The sequence below is a fragment of the Bombina bombina genome, chromosome 1 (assembly GCF_027579735.1).
Source record: "Bombina bombina isolate aBomBom1 chromosome 1, aBomBom1.pri, whole genome shotgun sequence".
NCBI lineage: Eukaryota > Metazoa > Chordata > Amphibia > Anura > Bombinatoridae > Bombina > Bombina bombina.
Genome location: NC_069499.1, coordinates 299725032 through 299743860, shown reverse-complemented (window position 1 = coordinate 299743860; position 18829 = coordinate 299725032). Strand labels below are relative to the sequence as shown.

Here is an 18829-nt window from a genome sequence, read left to right as displayed (position 1 = left end):
CTAATCTGCCGACCGCAAAGCGCCGCCACCTACGTTATCCTTATGTACCCCTAATCTGCTGCCCCTAACACCGCCGACCCCTATATTATATTTATTAACCCCTAATCTGCCCCCCTCAACGTCGCCGACACCTGCCTACACTTATTAACCCCTAATCTGCCGAGCGGACCTGAGCGCTACTATAATAAAGTTATTAACCCCTAATCCGCCTCACTAACCCTATCATAAATAGTATTAACCCCTAATCTGCCCTCCCTAACATCGCCGACACCTAACTTCAAACATTAACCCCTAATCTGACGACCGAATCTTGCCGCTATTCTAATAAATGTATTAACCCCTAAAGCTAAGTCTAACCCTAATACTAACACCCCCCTAAGTTAAATATAATTTACATCTAACGAAATTAATTAACTCTTATTAAATAAATTATTCCTATTTAAAGCTAAATACTTACCTGTAAAATAAATCCTAATATAGCTACAATATAAATTATAATTACATTGTAGCTATTTTAGGATTAATATTTATTTTACAGGCAACTTTGTAATTATTTTAACCAGGTACAATAGCTATTAAATAGTTAAGAACTATTTAATAGTTACCTAGTTAAAATAATAACAAAATTACCTGTAAAATAAGTCCTAACCTAAGTTATAATTAAACCTAACACTACCCTATCAATAAATTAATTAAATAAAATACCTACAATTACCTACAATAAAACCTAACACTACACTATCAATAAATAAATTAAATACAATTTCTACAAATAACTACAATTACATAAACTAACTAAAGTACAAAAAATAAAAAAGAACTAAGTTACAAAAAATAAAAAAATATTTACAAACATAAGAAAAATATTACAACAATTTTAAACTAATTACACCTACTCTAAGCCCCCTAATAAAATAACAAAGACCCCCAAAATAAAAAAATTCCCTACCCTATTCTAAATTAATAAATTTAAAAGCTCTTTTACCTTACCAGCCCTGAACAGGGCCCTTTGCGGGGCATGCCCCAAGAAAATCAGCTCTTTTGCCTGTAAAAAAAAACATACAATACCCCCCCCCCAACATTACAACCCACCACCCACATACCCCTAATCTAACCCAAACCCCCCTTAAATAAACCTAACACTAAGCCCCTGAAGATCTTCCTACCTTGTCTTCACCATACCAGGTTCACCGATCCGTCCTGGCATCCGGTGCTGAAGAGGTCCAGAAGAGGCTCCAAAGTCTTCCTCCTATCCGGCAAGAAGAGGACATCCGGACCGGCAAACATCTTCATCCAAGCTGCATCTTCGATCTTCTTCCATCCGGTGCGGAGCGGGTCCATGTTGAAGCATCCGACGCGGATCCATCCTCTTCTTCCGGCGTCTCCCGACGAATGACGGTTCCTTTAAGGGACGTCATCCAAGATGGCGTCCCTCGAATTCCGATTGGCTGATAGGATTCTATCAGCCAATCGGAATTAAGGTAGGAATATTCTGATTGGCTGATGGAATCAGCCAATCAGAATCAAGTTCAATCCGATTGGCTGATCCAATCAGCCAATCAGATTGAGCTCGCATTCTATTGGCTGTTCCGATCAGCCAATAGAATGCGAGCTCAATCTGATTGGCTGATTGGATCAGCCAATCGGATTGAACTTAATTCTGATTGGCTGATTCCATCAGCCAATCAGAATATTCCTACCTTAATTCCGATTGGCTGATAGAATCCTATCAGCCAATCGGAATTCGAGGGACGCCATCTTGGATGACGTCCCTTAAAGGAACCGTCATTCGTCGGGAGACGCCGGAAGAAGAGGATGGAGCCGCGTCGGATGCTTCAACATGGACCCGCTCCGCACCGGATGGAAGAAGATCGAAGATGCAGCTTGGATGAAGATGTTTGCCGGTCCGGATGTCCTCTTCTTGCCGGATAGGAGGAAGACTTTGGAGCCTCTTCTGGACCTCTTCAGCACTGGATGCCAGGACGTATCGGTGAACCTGGTATGGTGAAGACAAGGGGCTTAGTGTTAGGTTTATTTAAGGGGGGTTTGGGTTAGATTAGGGGTATGTGGGTGGTGGGTTGTAATGTTGGGGGGGGGGTATTGTATGTTTTTTTTTTACAGGCAAAAGAGCTGATTTTCTTGGGGCATGCCCCGCAAAGGGCCCTGTTCAGGGCTGGTAAGGTAAAAGAGCTTTTAAATTTATTAATTTAGAATAGGGTAGGGAATTTTTTTATTTTGGGGGTCTTTGTTATTTTATTAGGGGGCTTAGAGTAGGTGTAATTAGTTTAAAATTGTTGTAATATTTTTCTTATGTTTGTAAATATTTTTTTATTTTTTGTAACTTAGTTCTTTTTTATTTTTTGTACTTTAGTTAGTTTATGTAATTGTAGTTATTTGTAGAAATTGTATTTAATTTATTTATTGATAGTGTAGTGTTAGGTTTTATTGTAGGTAATTGTAGGTATTTTATTTAATTAATTTATTGATAGGGTAGTGTTAGGTTTAATTATAACTTAGGTTAGGACTTATTTTACAGGTAATTTTGTTATTATTTTAACTAGGTAACTATTAAATAGTTCTTAACTATTTAATAGCTATTGTACCTGGTTAAAATAATTACAAAGTTGCCTGTAAAATAAATATTAATCCTAAAATAGCTACAATGTAATTATAATTTATATTGTAGCTATATTAGGATTTTTTTTACAGGTAAGTATTTAGCTTTAAATAGGAATAATTTATTTAATAAGAGTTAATTAATTTCGTTAGATTAAAATTATATTTAACTTAGGGGGGTGTTAGTGTTAGGGTTAGATTTAGCTTTAGGGGTTAATCCATTTATTCTAGTAGCGGTGAGCTCCGGTCGTCAGATTAGGGGTTAATAATTGAAGTTAGGTGTCGGCGATGTTAGGGAGGGCAGATTAGGGGTTAATACTATTTATGATAGGGTTAGTGAGGCGGATTAGGGGTAAATAACTTTATTATAGTAGCGCTCAGGTCCGCTCGGCAGATTAGGGGTTAATAAGTGTAGGCAGGTGTCGGCGACGTTGAGGGGGGCAGATTAGGGGTTAATAAATATAATATAGGGGTCGGCGGTGTTAGGGGCAGCAGATTAGGGGTACATAAGGATAACGTAGGTGGCGGCGCTTTGCGGTCGGCAGATTAGGGGTTAATTATTGTAAGTAGCTGGCGGCGACGTTGTGGGGGGCAGGTTAGGGGTTAATAAATATAATATAGGGGTCGGCAGTGTTAGGGGCAGTAGATTAGGGGTACATAGGTATAATGTAGGTAGCGGCGGTTTACGGAGCGGAAGATTAGGGGTTAATAATATAATGCAGGGGTCAGCGATAGCGGGGGCAGCAGATTAGGGGTTAATAAGTGTAAGGGTAGGGGTGTTTAGACTCGGGGTACATGTTAGAGTGTTAGGTGCAGACGTAGGAAGTGTTTCCCCATAGGAAACAATGGGGCTGCGTTAGGAGCTGAACGCTGCTTTTTTGCAGGTGTTAGTTTTTTTTTCAGCTCAAACAGCCCCATTGTTTCCTATGGGAGAATCGTGCACGAGCACGTTTTTGAGGCTGTCCGCGTCCGTAAGCAACTCTGGTATCGAGAGTTGCATTTGCGGTAAAAATGCTCTACGCTCCTTTTTTGGAGCCTAACGCAGCATTTTTTTGAACTCTCGATACCAGAGTTAATTTTATGGTGCGGCCAGAAAAAAGCCCGCGTAGCGTTAACAGCCCATCTACCGCCAAACTCCAAATCTAGGCCTTAGTGAGCCAATGACAAATGGTATATGTGTGTACCAACCAATCACCAGCTAGCAGTACTGCATTGCTGCTCCCGAGCATATCTAGGAATCCTTTTCAGCAAAGAGGAGAAGTAAATTGAAAAGTCTCCTAAAACTGCATATTCTATCTAAACCATCAGCGTTTCAAGTCTCTTTAAATGTGAGCTGATACCCTAAAATGACTGTGTAGTATTCTGAGCTAATACTTGCTGTACCTCTGATATAACCATCAGTAAGGTGCGAGTTCCAGCACTACTACTACGTGATATGGGAGCTCTGTAAGACACACTCTTTTAGTGAAATGGAACATCTTCATCCTATGTTATTCTACAGAGCTGATTTTTAAAGTTACAACAATATCTTAACATTTCTTTGAATAGGCTCCATATGTTATCGTAACTGTCACCTCAATAAGGAGATATTGTGCAGTAATATGGAATAATACACAGAGTTAGAGGGAAATGTTACATAAAATAATAGAACTGGTAATTTTTTTCAGTGGGTCAGTGCACAGTGATGCAATAGGATGTATAATAACGGCTAATATGGAGCAATATATATACAAACAGGGACAGGGTATATGGTATAGGAAGAATTACTTGCATGTATTAAAAAGTAATAGGATTGGTTTATGGCACATCGAGCTTTGGGTTCTCTACCTTTTTCTCTAGGTCTGGCTCACGGAACGTTAGCAGAAACTTGCGCACGTGCTCTGAGCGCAGCCGGTCAATACTTCTTGCATCTATAGCCCGTCCGAGAAATTCATCCACCTCATCCTCTGGGTTCATATTTTCCTGGATGTTCCTGGATGGATGTTCCAAACAAACCACATTTATTTATGTACAAAGATTGTGATTTCATCTTGATACCTAAATTGCATTATATTTTATATTATAATATTTTAATTTTGACATCATAAATGGCATACAAATGTTGCAAGCAATAGTTTTAAGAATTATAAGCTTTATGTGCAAAGAGCAGTACATTACACTTACAGTTGTTTTTGTTTATTTACTAATTTATATATATATATATATATATATATATATATATACTGTATGTATATATATATATATTATCTAACTATGATGTTTGAGAAGAATAAGCTACTATAGAAATGGTTCAATTTGTGTAAATTGCTACTTCATTGATTAGGTTTCTTTTTTTCTTTTGCTTCAAGGTACTTTATTTACACTCAGTCAAGATTATAGAAGTGGCAACTATTTTAAGGAGAAAATCTCTTCTATAAGAAGAGCCTTTAGCAAGACTTTGTTTTTCTATTTTTAAACTTCAAAGCAGATAAAGTAATGTTCTTTGAGGTATAATTACTTTAAAATTCCATGAAATTTATTGAAGATGAGGAATAGTTAGTCTTCCTCATGTGCTATGAAAAGTCCTAGGGTCTTATGATCAACAATTAGACATCTCAACATAAGGTCTGTCCTGGTAACAAGGCTGATGCACTCGTGAGACTTACAAAACACTTGCCTCTGGCAAACGCTAATTTAAACACAATATGTGTTTTATGATCTATTTGCATAACATACCTAGCATAGCAGTTTAGTAATATGTGTGATTCTTATTTTGCAAGTCTCCCTTTCCCCTGAACATTTTTTGATTTGTTAATATAGACAGTAAAGGCAGGACTGTGTGACCAGATAGTAAACACTCTTTATATTATGCTTTAGAAGCAGAAAAGTGGCTGGTTTTTGGATGTGGTTGAACACAGCGCTGCCAATATGTAACATTGACATATATATTATATTATATATATATATATATATATATATATATATATATATATATATATATATACTGTATAGCCTAGCAAATTCTAACACAGCAATTTATACAGGAATGGAATGCTGTTAGTAAAAAAAAAAAACTGTCAGAAATCATTTTGCAAGGCACATTCTAAAGAATTATAGTGCATTCCTTAGTGTGGTAATATAATAACTAACTAAAATAACGAATTCACTGCGACCCAGCCACAATAAGCACTGGTGGCTATATCTTGTAGGCAACTTGCCCCTAACCAAGACCTCAAACACTGCAATTATCCATAGCCAACAAATCTAACAACCACCCGCCCTCCATGTGATACGCCAATTATGAAAGACAAGATCTTACTTACAGCATCCTGTAACCAACCTAACACCTAAGGCATCCTCTGTTTGCTATACCCCACACACACACACACACACACACACACCAAATTTAAAAAAAGTAAAAAGCAGTTCCAGTGTGTTGGTCAGGGCCTAGTATGATATTCCTTCATGTTTAGAATTGTTTAAAGCAATCCTGATTGTTTAAAAATAATCAAGAATGCAGTGGAAGGGCTCAATGTCAGCGTCAATATCAATATATTTGCGCTTATTTGATTGGTTAATCAGTAATAAATCTTAATATACCAAAGAAAAAGTATTAATCTCACATGTATCTCTCTAATGTCTAAATTATCATATGCATGAACAAATCAGTAGACGGCTCATTTTTTTTACAATAAGCCCTCACAATACAATTCTAATTCTTTAATCTCTTAACCAATCGACATTGGTTTAAAAATTGAAATAGGAGGGTAGGCGCCTTGTGTTGGATCCCAAAAAAATCTTAGACCTCCAGAATGCCAAAAATGAGATAAACACACTTTTGACACATGGGATCGAATAGTTACACGAAGACCACATATCACTCGCATAAGATCACCCCTTTTCCCTATCCCTACAAATGCGGTACTAATAGGAGGCCTAGAAAGGGGACATCAAAGATTGGCAGAATGGGGATAAACGACCCCACTAAAAGACTTTATTACCAACGGAAAACTTAAAGGCAGAGATGAAATTGGAGAAGTAGCAAATGGTAATTATACTAACTGGCTTTAAATGCTTCCAACTTTCACACTTCATCCACACTTCCCCACACAAAGTAGACTACCTAAGAAACCTAACCCCATTTGAACAATTATGCGCCAAACACGATACAATCACACATTCCATTTTGATATCCAGAAAACTGATACAAAGATTAAAACTTAAAGTAAAGTAATGATGCGCTGGTACCTCACGCCCACCAGATTACACTCTAAATATCCAGGAGCAAGTGACAAATGCTGGAGAGGGTGTGAAAATAAAAGCAACTACACACATAAGTGGTGGGCATGTAATAAACTGAAACCTCTATGGAAAGGGTGGAATCACACTTCAAAACTATTCTATCAAACAGCTTTACATTTACCCCCAGGATTGCACTGCTCAATGACGTGACAAAGTTCCCTTGCACACTAAGATTAACATTACTACAAATAGGCCTAAATGGAGCTAACTCACTAATTGTACATAAGTGGAAGATGCCAGACATCCCAACAACACAAATGTGGAAGGTAAAAGTCACAGACTTATTATCCCTAGAAGAATATGGTTACCTTAAAAGACAGAAACTGAACACTATCTTAGACATAAAATTCCTCTGGGAGGAATCCATTCAAGAGACACAAGCTGTAGGGGGAAACAGAAGAGACCTAGTAGAATAACAAGACGGTACAGGCAAATCCGGGGGCTCCCAACCTACTGTCCTATTTCACTTCCTGGCTATCCTTGCTTCCTCTTTGTCACTTTCTAACTCTTTTACTAATGACTAACCTGATACGGATCATAAAATAATACCAAACGCAAATAAAAATCTCCACATGAAAAGCCCACAATACTCAGAAGACCTGGACGAGGCACCAAGGCAGTATTTTCCACTCAATGGATTGGCAAGAGACTCTTCTAAAAGCGGACTAGACACTGGACATGTTTATCTGAATAACAGTGTAAAGTTTACACTGAAGTTATGTGAATACGAACTAGTTTATTATAATTATGTTAATTTAATCATAACCATCAGTTATGTACTGTATAATTTGCACAGACAAAAATCTATCATCTAAATGTCAATGTATGGAATATTAAAGGGACATTAAACCCAACATTTTTCTTTAATTATTCAGATAGAGAATAATTTTAAACAACATTCCAATTTACTTCTATTATATCATTTGCTTTATTCTTTAGATATCCTTTGTTGAATAAATAGCACTGGACATGGGTTAGCCAATCACACGAGGCATCTATGTGCAGCCACCAATCAGCAGCTACTAGGCCTATCTAGATACGCTTTTCAGCAAAGGATATCAAGAGAATGAAGCAAATTAGATAATAGAAATAAATTAGAAAGTTGTTTAAAATTGCATGCTCTTTCTAAGTCATGAAAGAAAAACATTTGGGTTTCGTGTCCCTTTAAAACAAGTCTGTAACTTTATAAGAATTTCAATAAAAAAGATGGTAAAAATGTATTTATTTTTTAAATAGGAAGAATCTCCAGATTAGACTTAGACAAATGTCCAGAAATTAAAACACAAGGTCTTGCAGAAACTAAAGTTAGACCTTTCTTGAATCTAAATTTAGGTAGGAGAATAGCAACATTTTTTTGGGTTTGGGTTTTATTATTCAAAGAGTATCCCTTAAAGGGACAGCCTAGTAAAAATTAAACATGATTCAGATAGGACATGCACTTTTAAACAACTTTCTAACTTACTTCAATTTTCCATTTTACTATGTGCTCTTGTTATCTTTATTTGAAATTATGCTTATTTACTTTTATCATCAAATGTGCTTTGTTCTCTTGGTTCTTTTCATTTGCTAGTTTCTGAACCCTTGAAAGCCGCCACCTATCTCAGTGCATTTTTTCAGTTTTTCACAGCTAGACAGCGCTAGTTCATGTGTGTCATATAGATAACATTGTTCTCACGTCTGTGGCGTTATTTATGAGTCAGCACTACTTGGCTATAATGCAAGAACTGAAAATAAGCGGGCAGTCTGCAGAGGCTTCGATACAAGGTAATCACAGAGGTTAAAAAGTATATTAATATGTGTTGGTGATGCAAAACTGGAGAATGGGAAATAAAGGGATTATCTATCTTTTTTTAACAATAAAAATTCTGGAGCAGACTGTCCTTTTAAAGGGACAGTGAACCCAATTTTTTTCTTTTGTGATTCATATAGAGCAAGCTATTTTAAGCAACTTTCTAATTTACTCCTATTATCAATTTTTCTTCGTTCTCTTGCTTTCTTTATTTGAAAAAGAAGACATCTAAGCTAAGGAGCCAGCCAATTTGTGGTTCAGTACCATGGACAGCACTTGTTTATTGGTGCTGTTCAATCAGCAAGGACAACCCAGGTTGTTCACCAAAAATGGGCCGGCATCTAAACTTAAATTCTTGCTTTTCAAATAAAGATACTATCTATCTGAATCATGAAATAAAATATTTGGGTACAGTGTCCCTTTAAGTGTTAGGAGGGGAGCCCTGGGTATTGATGGATTGCGGAGGGAATGTGCAGAATGTAACAGTTTACTGCAGTGGTATTGGGGGTCAAATTTAGTGATTAGACAATGTAAATGAGTAGGCCAGTCGAAGAAATTTCTATACAAATTTGCTGCTAATTAAATGGACATATAATTGCAAACTATCATGCAAAATAGATGAATTTACAACTATTATTTTTAAATGTTTTGCTGTCTCACATCAGTCCAGGGACACACCCCTTGAAAAGTAGAAAAGTCTCTGTAGTATGTTTAGCTTTACTCCTGTGATGCGACCAAATAGAGATAAATAATTAAGCGGCTGTATAGATGAAGCACTCACTATGTTGCATGTTGCAGGGTCAAGGTTCTGGATCCCGTAAGATCACTCCAGGAAAAATGGTCAAAACAAAAGAATAAAGTATGTTCCATTGTTATACATTTAACGTCTCTTTAAGTCTCCATCTACTTTAACAGAACAGGCCCTCCTAACTTCTAACTCACTACTTAAACTTATATGTTTTCAGTTCACAGTCAGTGAAAATAGAAACATTAAAGGGATAGTCTAGTCAAAAATAAACTTTATGATTCAGATAGAGCATGCAATGTTAAGCAACTTTTTAATTTACTTCAGTTTTCCATTTTACTTTGTTTTCTTGTTATCTTTATTTGAAATTATGCTTAAGCCGGCCCATTTTTGGCTCAGCACCTGGGAAGTGCTTGCTGATTGGTGGCTACATTTAGACACCAATCAGAAAGTGTTACCCAGGTTCTGAACTAAAAATGGGCCGGCTCCTAAGCTTACATTCTTGCTTTTTCAAATATTGATAGCAAGAGAACAAAGAAAAATTGATAATAGGGGTAAATCCAAAAGTTGCTTAAAATTGCCTGCTCTATCTGAATCATGAAAGTTTAATTTTGACTAAACTATTCCTTTAAGAATCTACTCTATATAACCTTTGTGACCAAGGCAGTGGTTCTAATGCAGTGACAATAGTGTTGACATTTTAATTAATACCACAAGTACTTCCAGAAACTGTTAACTATCTTCTTGGTACTCTTGTTTAAAAAACAATTCTTACATATCTTTAATAAAAGTTTTTTGTTTTTTTTATGCCTGAAACTAATTAACTTAAACTTGGTTCACACCAATAAAAAACTCAAATGTTCTTGAATGTAACTGTACAGGAATTATTATTATTATCGGTTAGTTGTAGAGCGCCAACAGATTCCGCCGCACTATAGACAAAGGCGGAGTACAACAAAACAATTATAGGGATCAAATGGGTAGAGGGCCCTGCCAAGAGTTGCACTGTTCTAGTCAGCTCTTAAGAAGGTGATCTACAAACAGCTGGACTCTTAGGCTTACATGCTAAGGGGGTTCAGGGGATAGCAATGGAGGAGAGGAACTGGTATAAAGAAAGGTTACTTACTTGTCTTTAGGATCTTCAAAACCCTAAAAAGAAAAAAAAAGAGATACAAAAGTCTCTGTAATAAAGTTTGCTTAAATCCATAAACATTTCAATACTAGAAATCTAGCTCTCAACAACAAATGCATAAAATAATTACAAATAACTACAAATGCAGCTATCTTACAAAAAATTATGCAGTTTATGAATTAAAAATATGGCTCATAAATAGTTAAAAAGAGTCAATTAAATGTAAAAATCATTAAACAACATTCAAATACAGTAAAATGGTATTGCTTGCATTAAAAACACCCAAGGAAGAGACGTGACTCTGAAATGTGTTGAGGTTACTGTTTGACCAGACAGACAACAATTTGGAAACATAATTCCTTAAAGGGACATGAAACATAAAAAGTTTCTTTCATGATTCAGATAGACCATACAATTTTGAACATTTCAATTTACTTCATCTTTAGATATCCTGTTGAAGAAATAACAATGCACTTGGGCGAGCCAATCACACAAGTCATTTATGTCCAGCCAATAATCAACAGCTACTCAGCCTATCTAGATATGCTTTTGAACAAACACTATTGATAGAATAAAGCAAATTAAATAGCATAAGTAAATTAGAAAGTTGTTTCAAATTGTATGCACTTTCTAAATCGTAAATGAAAACATTTTGGTTTCATGCCTCTTTAAGTTTTTTTAATGCAAGTATAACTTTACTTATATTTTAATTTTGTTTAATGGTTTCTATATTTAATTAAAACACATTTTTACTATTTATACCCTGTCTTTTTAATCCATAATCAGGTATAAGAAGGATAATTATTCATTATACTTAAGTATATAGTGTATTTATATGTCCAGAAAAAAAAGGCAGAAAAGCCAGTCATGGAAGATTTCTATTTCAGCAAGGAATGCTGGGCATAGTCTTGGAAATAAAAACACACACTGGCAGACATTTAACGAAAGCCATTAGTAAAACTAATATTTCACAGAAAAACTACATGGCAACACTGCAACAAGACAACTGGGGAATTCAAACAGATTAATTGTCTTCAAGTTGAAAGTTACTCTCTATTACAATCAGAGGGTTAGCAACTGTTAATAAAGGGATACTAAACCCAATCGGCGAAATTACGAGTCTTGTGTTAGCCTTAAAAAGCAGCGTTGAGAGGTCCCAACGTTGCTATTTAACGCCCACTGGTATTACGAGTCTGGCAGGTACAGGTGTACCGCTCCCTTTCTTTCCGCGACTCGAGCTCACCGCAAATCCCCTTACGTCAATTGTGTATCCTATCTTTTTAATGGGATTTGCCTAACGCCGGTATTACGAGTCTTGGAAGAAGTGAGCGGTAGACCCTCTCCTGTCAAGACTGATACCGCATTTAAAAGTCAGTAGTTAAGAGTTTTATGGGCTAACGCCGTAACATAAAACTCTTAACTAAAGTGCTAAAAAGTACAATAACACCTATAAACTACCTATTAACCCCTAAACCGAGGCCCCCCCCCCACATCGCAAACACAAAGTTTTTAACCCCTAATCTGCCGACCGGACATCACCGCCACTTTAATAAATATATTAACCCCTAAACCGCCGCTCTCCCGCCTCGCAAACACTAGTTAAATTTTATTAACCCCTAATCTGCCGTCCCTAACATCGCCGACACCTACCTACATTTATTAACCCCTAATCTGCCGACCCCAACGTCGCCGCTACTATATTAAATTTATTAACCCCTAAACCTAAGTCTAACCCTAAGTCTAACCCCCCCAACTTAAATATAATTTAAATAAAACGAAATAAAATTACTACAATTAAATAAATTGCATCAGCCAATAGGATTTTTCCTACCTTAATTCCGATTGGCTGATAGAATCCTATCAGCCAATCGGAATTCAAGGGACGCCATCTTGGATGACGTCATTTAAAGGAACCGTCATTCGTCGTGTAGTCGTCGGTCTGAATGGATGCTCCGCGTCGGCTGGCTTCAAGATGGACCCGCTCCGCTCCGGATGGATGAAGATAGAAGATGCCGCCTGGATGAAGACTTCTGGCCGTCTGGAGTACCTCTTCTGCCCGGATCAGATGAAGACTTCTGCCCCTCTGGAGGACCGCTTGTGCCCGGCTGGGTGAAGACGTCTCACGGTAGGGTGATCTTCAAGGGGGTAGTGTTAGGTTTTATTAAGGGGGGATTGGGTGGGTTTTAGAGTAGGGTTGGGTGTGTGGGTGGTGGGTTTTAATGTTGGGGGGGTATTGTATTTTTTTTTTACAGGTAATAGAGCTGATTACTTTGGGGCAATGCCCCGCAAAAGGCCCTTTTAAGGGCTATTTTTCATTTAGTGTAGGGTAGGGATTTTTATTATTTTGGGGGGCTTTTTTATTTTATTAGGGGGATTAGATTAGGTGTAATTAGTTTAAAATTCTTGTAATTATTTTATTTTTTTCTGTAATTTAGTGGGGGGTTTTCGTACTTTAGTTTATTTTATTTAATTGTAGTTAATTGTAGTTAATTTATTTTAATTTAGGTAATTAATTTAATTATAGTGTAGTGTTAGGTATAATTGTAACTTAGGTTAGGGTTTATTTTACAGGTAAATTTGTCTTTATTTTAACTAGGTAGTTATTAAATAGTTAATAACTATTTAATAACTATTGTGCCTGTAAAAGAAATATAAATCCTAAAACAGATACAATGTAACTATTGGTTATATTGTAGCTATCTTAGGGTTTATTTTATAGGTAAGTATTTAGTTTTAAATAGGAATAATTTATTTAATTGTAGTTATTTTATTTCGTTTTATTTAAATTATATTTAAGTTAGGGGGTTTAGACTTAGGGTTAGACTTAGATTTAGGGGTTAATACATTTATTATAGTGTCGGCGACATTGGGGGCGGCAGATTAGGGGTTAATAAATGTAGTTAGTTTGCGGCGACATTGGGTGCGGCAGATTAGGGGTTAATAAATATAATGTAGGTGTCAGCGATGTTGGGGGCAGCAGATTAGGGTTTAATAAGTATAATGTAGGTGGCGGCGGTGTCCGGAGCGGCAGATTAGGGGTTAATAATATAATGCAGGTGTCGGCGATGTCGGGGGCAGCAGATTAGGAGTTAATAAGTGTAAGATTAGGGGTGTTTAGACTCAGGGTTCATGTTAGGGTGTTAGGTGTAGACATAACTTTTATTTCCCCATAGGAATCAATGGAGCTGCGTTAGAAGCTGAACGCTGCTTTTTTGCAGGTGTTTAGCCAGCTTACCGCTACCGTAAGCAGCTATTGAGGTGAGATGTGGAGCTAAATTCTGCTCTACGCTCACCTTTTTGCGGCTAACGCCGGGTTAAAAAAACCTGTAATACCAGCGTTACTTTAGGTGAGCGGTGAGATGAAACTAAGCGTTAGCAACGCACCCCAGATTCCGCAAAACTCGTAATCTCTGTGAATGTTTTTCTTTCATTATTCAAAAGCAGGAATGTAAGCTATGGAGCCGGCCCATTTTTGACTCAGCACCCTGGATAGTGCTGTCTGATTGGTGGCTACATTTAAGCACCAATCTACAAGCGCAACCAAGGTACTGAACTAAAAATGGGCCAGCTCCTAAGCTTACATTCTTACTTTCCAAATAAAGATACCAAGAGAATGAATAAAAATTGATAATAAGAGTAAATTAGAAAGTTGCTTAAAATTGCATGTTCTATCTGACTCATGAAAGAAAAAAACTGGGTTTAGCATCCCTTTAACTGTTCACGTCTCCGTTGTGAAGGAATTCAGCATTGCAGAAGCGTCTTCAAAAGGTTACAGAACAAACTAATTAAAACCAAAGAATCCCTTGATAAAATTGTCCATTAGGAAATAGGAATGCGCATTCGGATCTTTCGTGAGTATCCAAATTCGGAAGTAAGCAGTGGCTCGTGCCCTTTGGTTATTTTCGTAGCCAGATTGATTCCTGTAAAAGATCCCCACACTAATATCTGTGCAAATCCAAATCTTAGTGTGCGGATCTTTTACAAGAATCAATCAGGCTATGAAAATATCCAAAGAGCACGAGCCACTGCTTACTTCTGCATTCAGATCCTCACGAAAGATCCAAATGTGCATCCCTACTGTCCACATCAACATATACAAAAAAAGGAAAACATGAAAACACTTAAAGAGAAATAATTTAAAAATAATAAAAACAAGATAACTTTGTCAGCTTTGAAATAGTGAAATACGACTATCAGCAATAGACTCTGGCCCCTATTTATGAAAGTCTGGCGGACCTGATCCGACAGTGCGGATCAAGTCCGCCAGACCTCGCTAGAGTCCGCCCCCTGCAGACTCGCGGCCAATGGGCTGCCAGCAGGGGGTGTCAATCAACCCGATCATACTCGATCGGGTTGATTTCTGGAGATGTATGTCCGCCTGCAGGCGGACAGGTTATGGAGCAGCGGTCTTTGTGACCGCTGCTTCATAACTGCTGTTTCTGGCGAGCCTGCAGGCTCACCAGAAACACGGGGCATCAAGCTCCATACGGAACTTGATAAATATGCCCCTCTTTATGTACTTTTTTTTTAATTAGAAAATGCCAATACATTTAAATTCAAAGATCAGTATATAGGACTCTAAAGAGCTCAATCTAGTACTCTTCATAAATAAAGATATGTGACAAATAAGTATTATTTCTGGTTTAAATATGGTATCTGGGTAATCTCTATAGATTATTTACAATATATCTTTTTGGGTTATTGTTTTAACTAATATACGCACTGTAATTTACCGAGCACTGTACAGCATAGAAGAGGTTAATTTTCTTGTAACCTTAACTTAGGAATTCTCTTAGAAAACAGACATAAATATTTTAAGGGCACTCTTCGTGAGATGTACATCACTAACCCCCAAGGTATTTCCATAGCATGATACCAGCCTTTAAAAGCAATAACACTTGACATAGCTGACTGACAACAGTATGTCACCAACACAAAGATCTGAGGTAATTAACAGGATACGTAGCCATGTAAAAAATAAACTTGTATAAGTAAAAATGCCTTGGAACAATAAAGAATGGAAAATGCATGGTGTTTGATATCACAATGTTGGGACAGCCTAAAGCTTACCTTGCAGGTAAATAAGGTGTGTTTGTGCAAAAGTTATGCTAATGGGAAAATTCAGGACTTTTGTTAACTGAGAATAAAACTGACATAAAAGCTGGGGTGGATTCTCTTAACCCCTTTAACCAAAGTGGGCTGGCTTAGGAACCTGAGCTGGTTTCATGTATATAGTGGGGAGAATTACACAAAAATTGACATTTGCTGGAGCGCATTGTTTCTGAAATTGTGTGAGTGACCCAGGATCTCAATTCTCCTTGAGTAGGAAAACGTATACATTTGCTGGATTATGAGTAGAGTGTATAGGCTTTCTGTTGTAATCCTTTTTATCTTAAAACTGTATTGCGACGTGTATGTTTGTATATTTTTCCGTATCTCATTAAGGTTAATGCACTCTGACCATTTTTGTCATAAATATTTCTTATTATAGTTTTGTCTTTTGTCTTAACATTTAAATTCAAGTTACTTGAGAGACTGGTAACAATTTGTTGTTTTACAATATGGGGCCGATTTATCAAATGTCTATACGACATGATCAGATCAGCAGATCATGTCTGACAGACATCACTGAATGCGGACAGCATACACTCTCCGCATTCCACAAGCAGTTCTTGTGAACTGCTGGTGCAATACCGCCCCCCTGCAGATTCGCGGCCAATCGGCCACTAGCAGGGGCTGTCAATCAACCCGATCGTATCTGATCAGGTTGATTGCTGTCCGCGGACTCAGAGCATGTGGAAAGGTTATGAAGCAGCGGTCTTCTATTTTCTGCTTCATCAAGCTCCGTTCAGGGCTTGATCATTCGGCCCCTAAGAGTTTATCAGTTATTTATATTTATTTATACATACATATATAGATTGAATTTTGCCAAATTGAGTTTTTGGATTTGAATCTGTGAAGTAGGGGGATAAAGGACTCCCAGTTTAAACTATCGTTGATGGTGGCAACATTTGGAGTTATAAATGCAGATAGTGGGTGGTGATAAAAGGGATTTTTGTACTTTCTGGAGTTAGAATAGTTTAGAAAGTGTTTAGTTAACCCTTTCATCCTCGCATCTCAGTCACAGACTCCCCGTACAGTTTGATCAGAAGAGGAGTTTGTGACACACATCTTGCAGTTTGTACCCCAAATCAAAGTTTCACTCTAAAATCAGTTTGTGCCTTTGTGCATGAAAAATCCTTTGTAAATACCTGAGTGTAAGAAAATAATGTATTAGGTCATTTTTAATTTCCTTTTTAAGATAAGACATTCTGTGTTCTTTAAATATTAAAAAGCAAGAGAGGTATCAGTGTCAAAGTATAATTTCATTTTAAAAGGCACTTTTTTTAAACAATGCATTAATCCGTGTGGAGAAATTTTCTCACTAGAAGCCAACCTCACAGCTTGTGGTCTAGTTGGTTCAGTGCAGATGTCCAACTGGATCCAGAAGTTCTTGTGCTTAAAGGGGCAGTGTACTGTAAAATGTTCTCTTTAATGTGTTCCCAATTATCTATTTTACATGCTGGAGAATATTAAATTGATTACAAATAACCTATTTTGCTTTATTTTATCATTTGAAATAGCTGATTTTGCTTGTTGTATCCCCCCATATATTGGAAATCTAAATACCGAAGTATTCACTATGGAAGCGCTATGTAAACATAACCAGGAGTATAAGTTACACTACTAGCAGGGCGGTCATAGAGATAAGTACTCAAATGTTCATTTTCAATTGTTCTCTCTAAGTATACAAAAAGAGAAAACATAAGGCGACTTTGTGTGTGTGTGTATAGACAGGGATAATGTAAGAATTGACATCCCTGCAAGCTCAACCCGTTTTAATGGGTTGCGGTTTCAAAGAGCAAAACCAGCTAGTTCATATTAAAAAATAAACTAAAAGGAACAATTTTCTATTCATTTTATACTCATTGGAAACCCATTAAGGGGAATCACGTTTTACAGTACACTGTCCCTTTAAATCTCCCTAAGCAGTGAGTTTTGTTCAGCTGAGTTGTGATAATGCCAGTACACATTGGTTTCACAAGGAATTATGGTCTAGCAAGAGATGACTGGGCTTTTGTTCATACTCACAGGCATAGAGGAAGAATGAATTATTGTATAAACTCATTATTGTAGGACCCATGGTGATGCTCATCACATCTAATGTGTATACAGAAGCCACCTACAATATTTTTTTTTACATAGAAAAAAACATAAGCTAAATAAATAATATAAGATCTCTAGGAAATGTCTGTAAGTACTGTTATTATGAGAATATAAACTTAATCCAGTGTGAAATGCACATAACTAAAAATTAAGGATTCCTCAGTATGGAGCTGAATGCATAAACCACAGATCACTACAAGGCAACTCTTCAAACTAATAAGTCCACTCACCATTCTTTTCATTTCCTTGGAGACCTGGTTTGATCCAAGGTGGTTGTAAAACGGTCTTTCAATCCCCCAGTGGGCCGGGTTGTGCCCTAAAGAGTTTGTGCGCTGCCTGTTCATCTTTGCGATCATGGCCTTTTCGTCTTTCTATAGGGAACAGAAACAGATCAATAGTGAGCATCACCACTAAGCAAATGCTCTGGAAGATTAAGTGAGCATTGATTTAGTGACAACATGACACACACAGTAACAGTGAATGTTTGAGCTTTTAAATAGGGCAGGAGAGAGGAAGCACTAGAAATATTACCATAAATATGGATACAAATCTAGTAAAGGCAATAAGAATTGATTTCCTCTATACATATTATGGTGTTATTTCCAAGTGTCACAGGTACAAGTCTACACCCAAATGAAATCTTAAATATTTGTAGACTTAAAGGGACAATCAACTCAAAAAATGTTAATGTTTAAATAGATAGATAATCCCTTTATTATCCATTCCCCAGTTTTGCACAACAAACACAGTTATATTAATATATTTTTAACCTCTGTGATTACATTGTATCTAAGCCTCTTTTGACAGCCTCCTGATCACATGACTTTTTATTTATTATCTATTGACTTGCATTTTAGCTGTGTTGTGCACAACTCACGAGTCGTGAGCACAATGTTATCTATATGGCCCACATGAACTAGCAATCTCCTGTTGCGAAAATCAAATACAAAAGCATGTGATAAGAGGCTGTCTATATTTGCTTGGAAACAGGCAGACATTTAGAAGTTTGAATGCTATAAAGTATATTAATATAACAATGTTGGCTGTCCAAAGCTGGGGA

The 18829-nt window shown here is 36.9% G+C and overlaps 1 protein-coding gene across 1 annotated transcript in view; it reads right to left on the bottom strand.

Moving 5' to 3' along the window:
- ADCY5 (adenylate cyclase 5) overlaps window positions 1-18829 on the bottom strand; it is a 344935-nt gene that overhangs the window by 128795 nt on the left and 197311 nt on the right. The window contains exons 7-9 of the mRNA XM_053698067.1: window positions 18000-18140; window positions 10558-10580; window positions 4444-4588 (exon numbers count right to left, since the gene is read on the bottom strand). Of these exons, the coding sequence (XP_053554042.1) occupies window positions 4444-4588; window positions 10558-10580; window positions 18000-18140 (309 nt within the window). The remainder of the gene's footprint in view (window positions 1-4443; window positions 4589-10557; window positions 10581-17999; window positions 18141-18829) is intronic.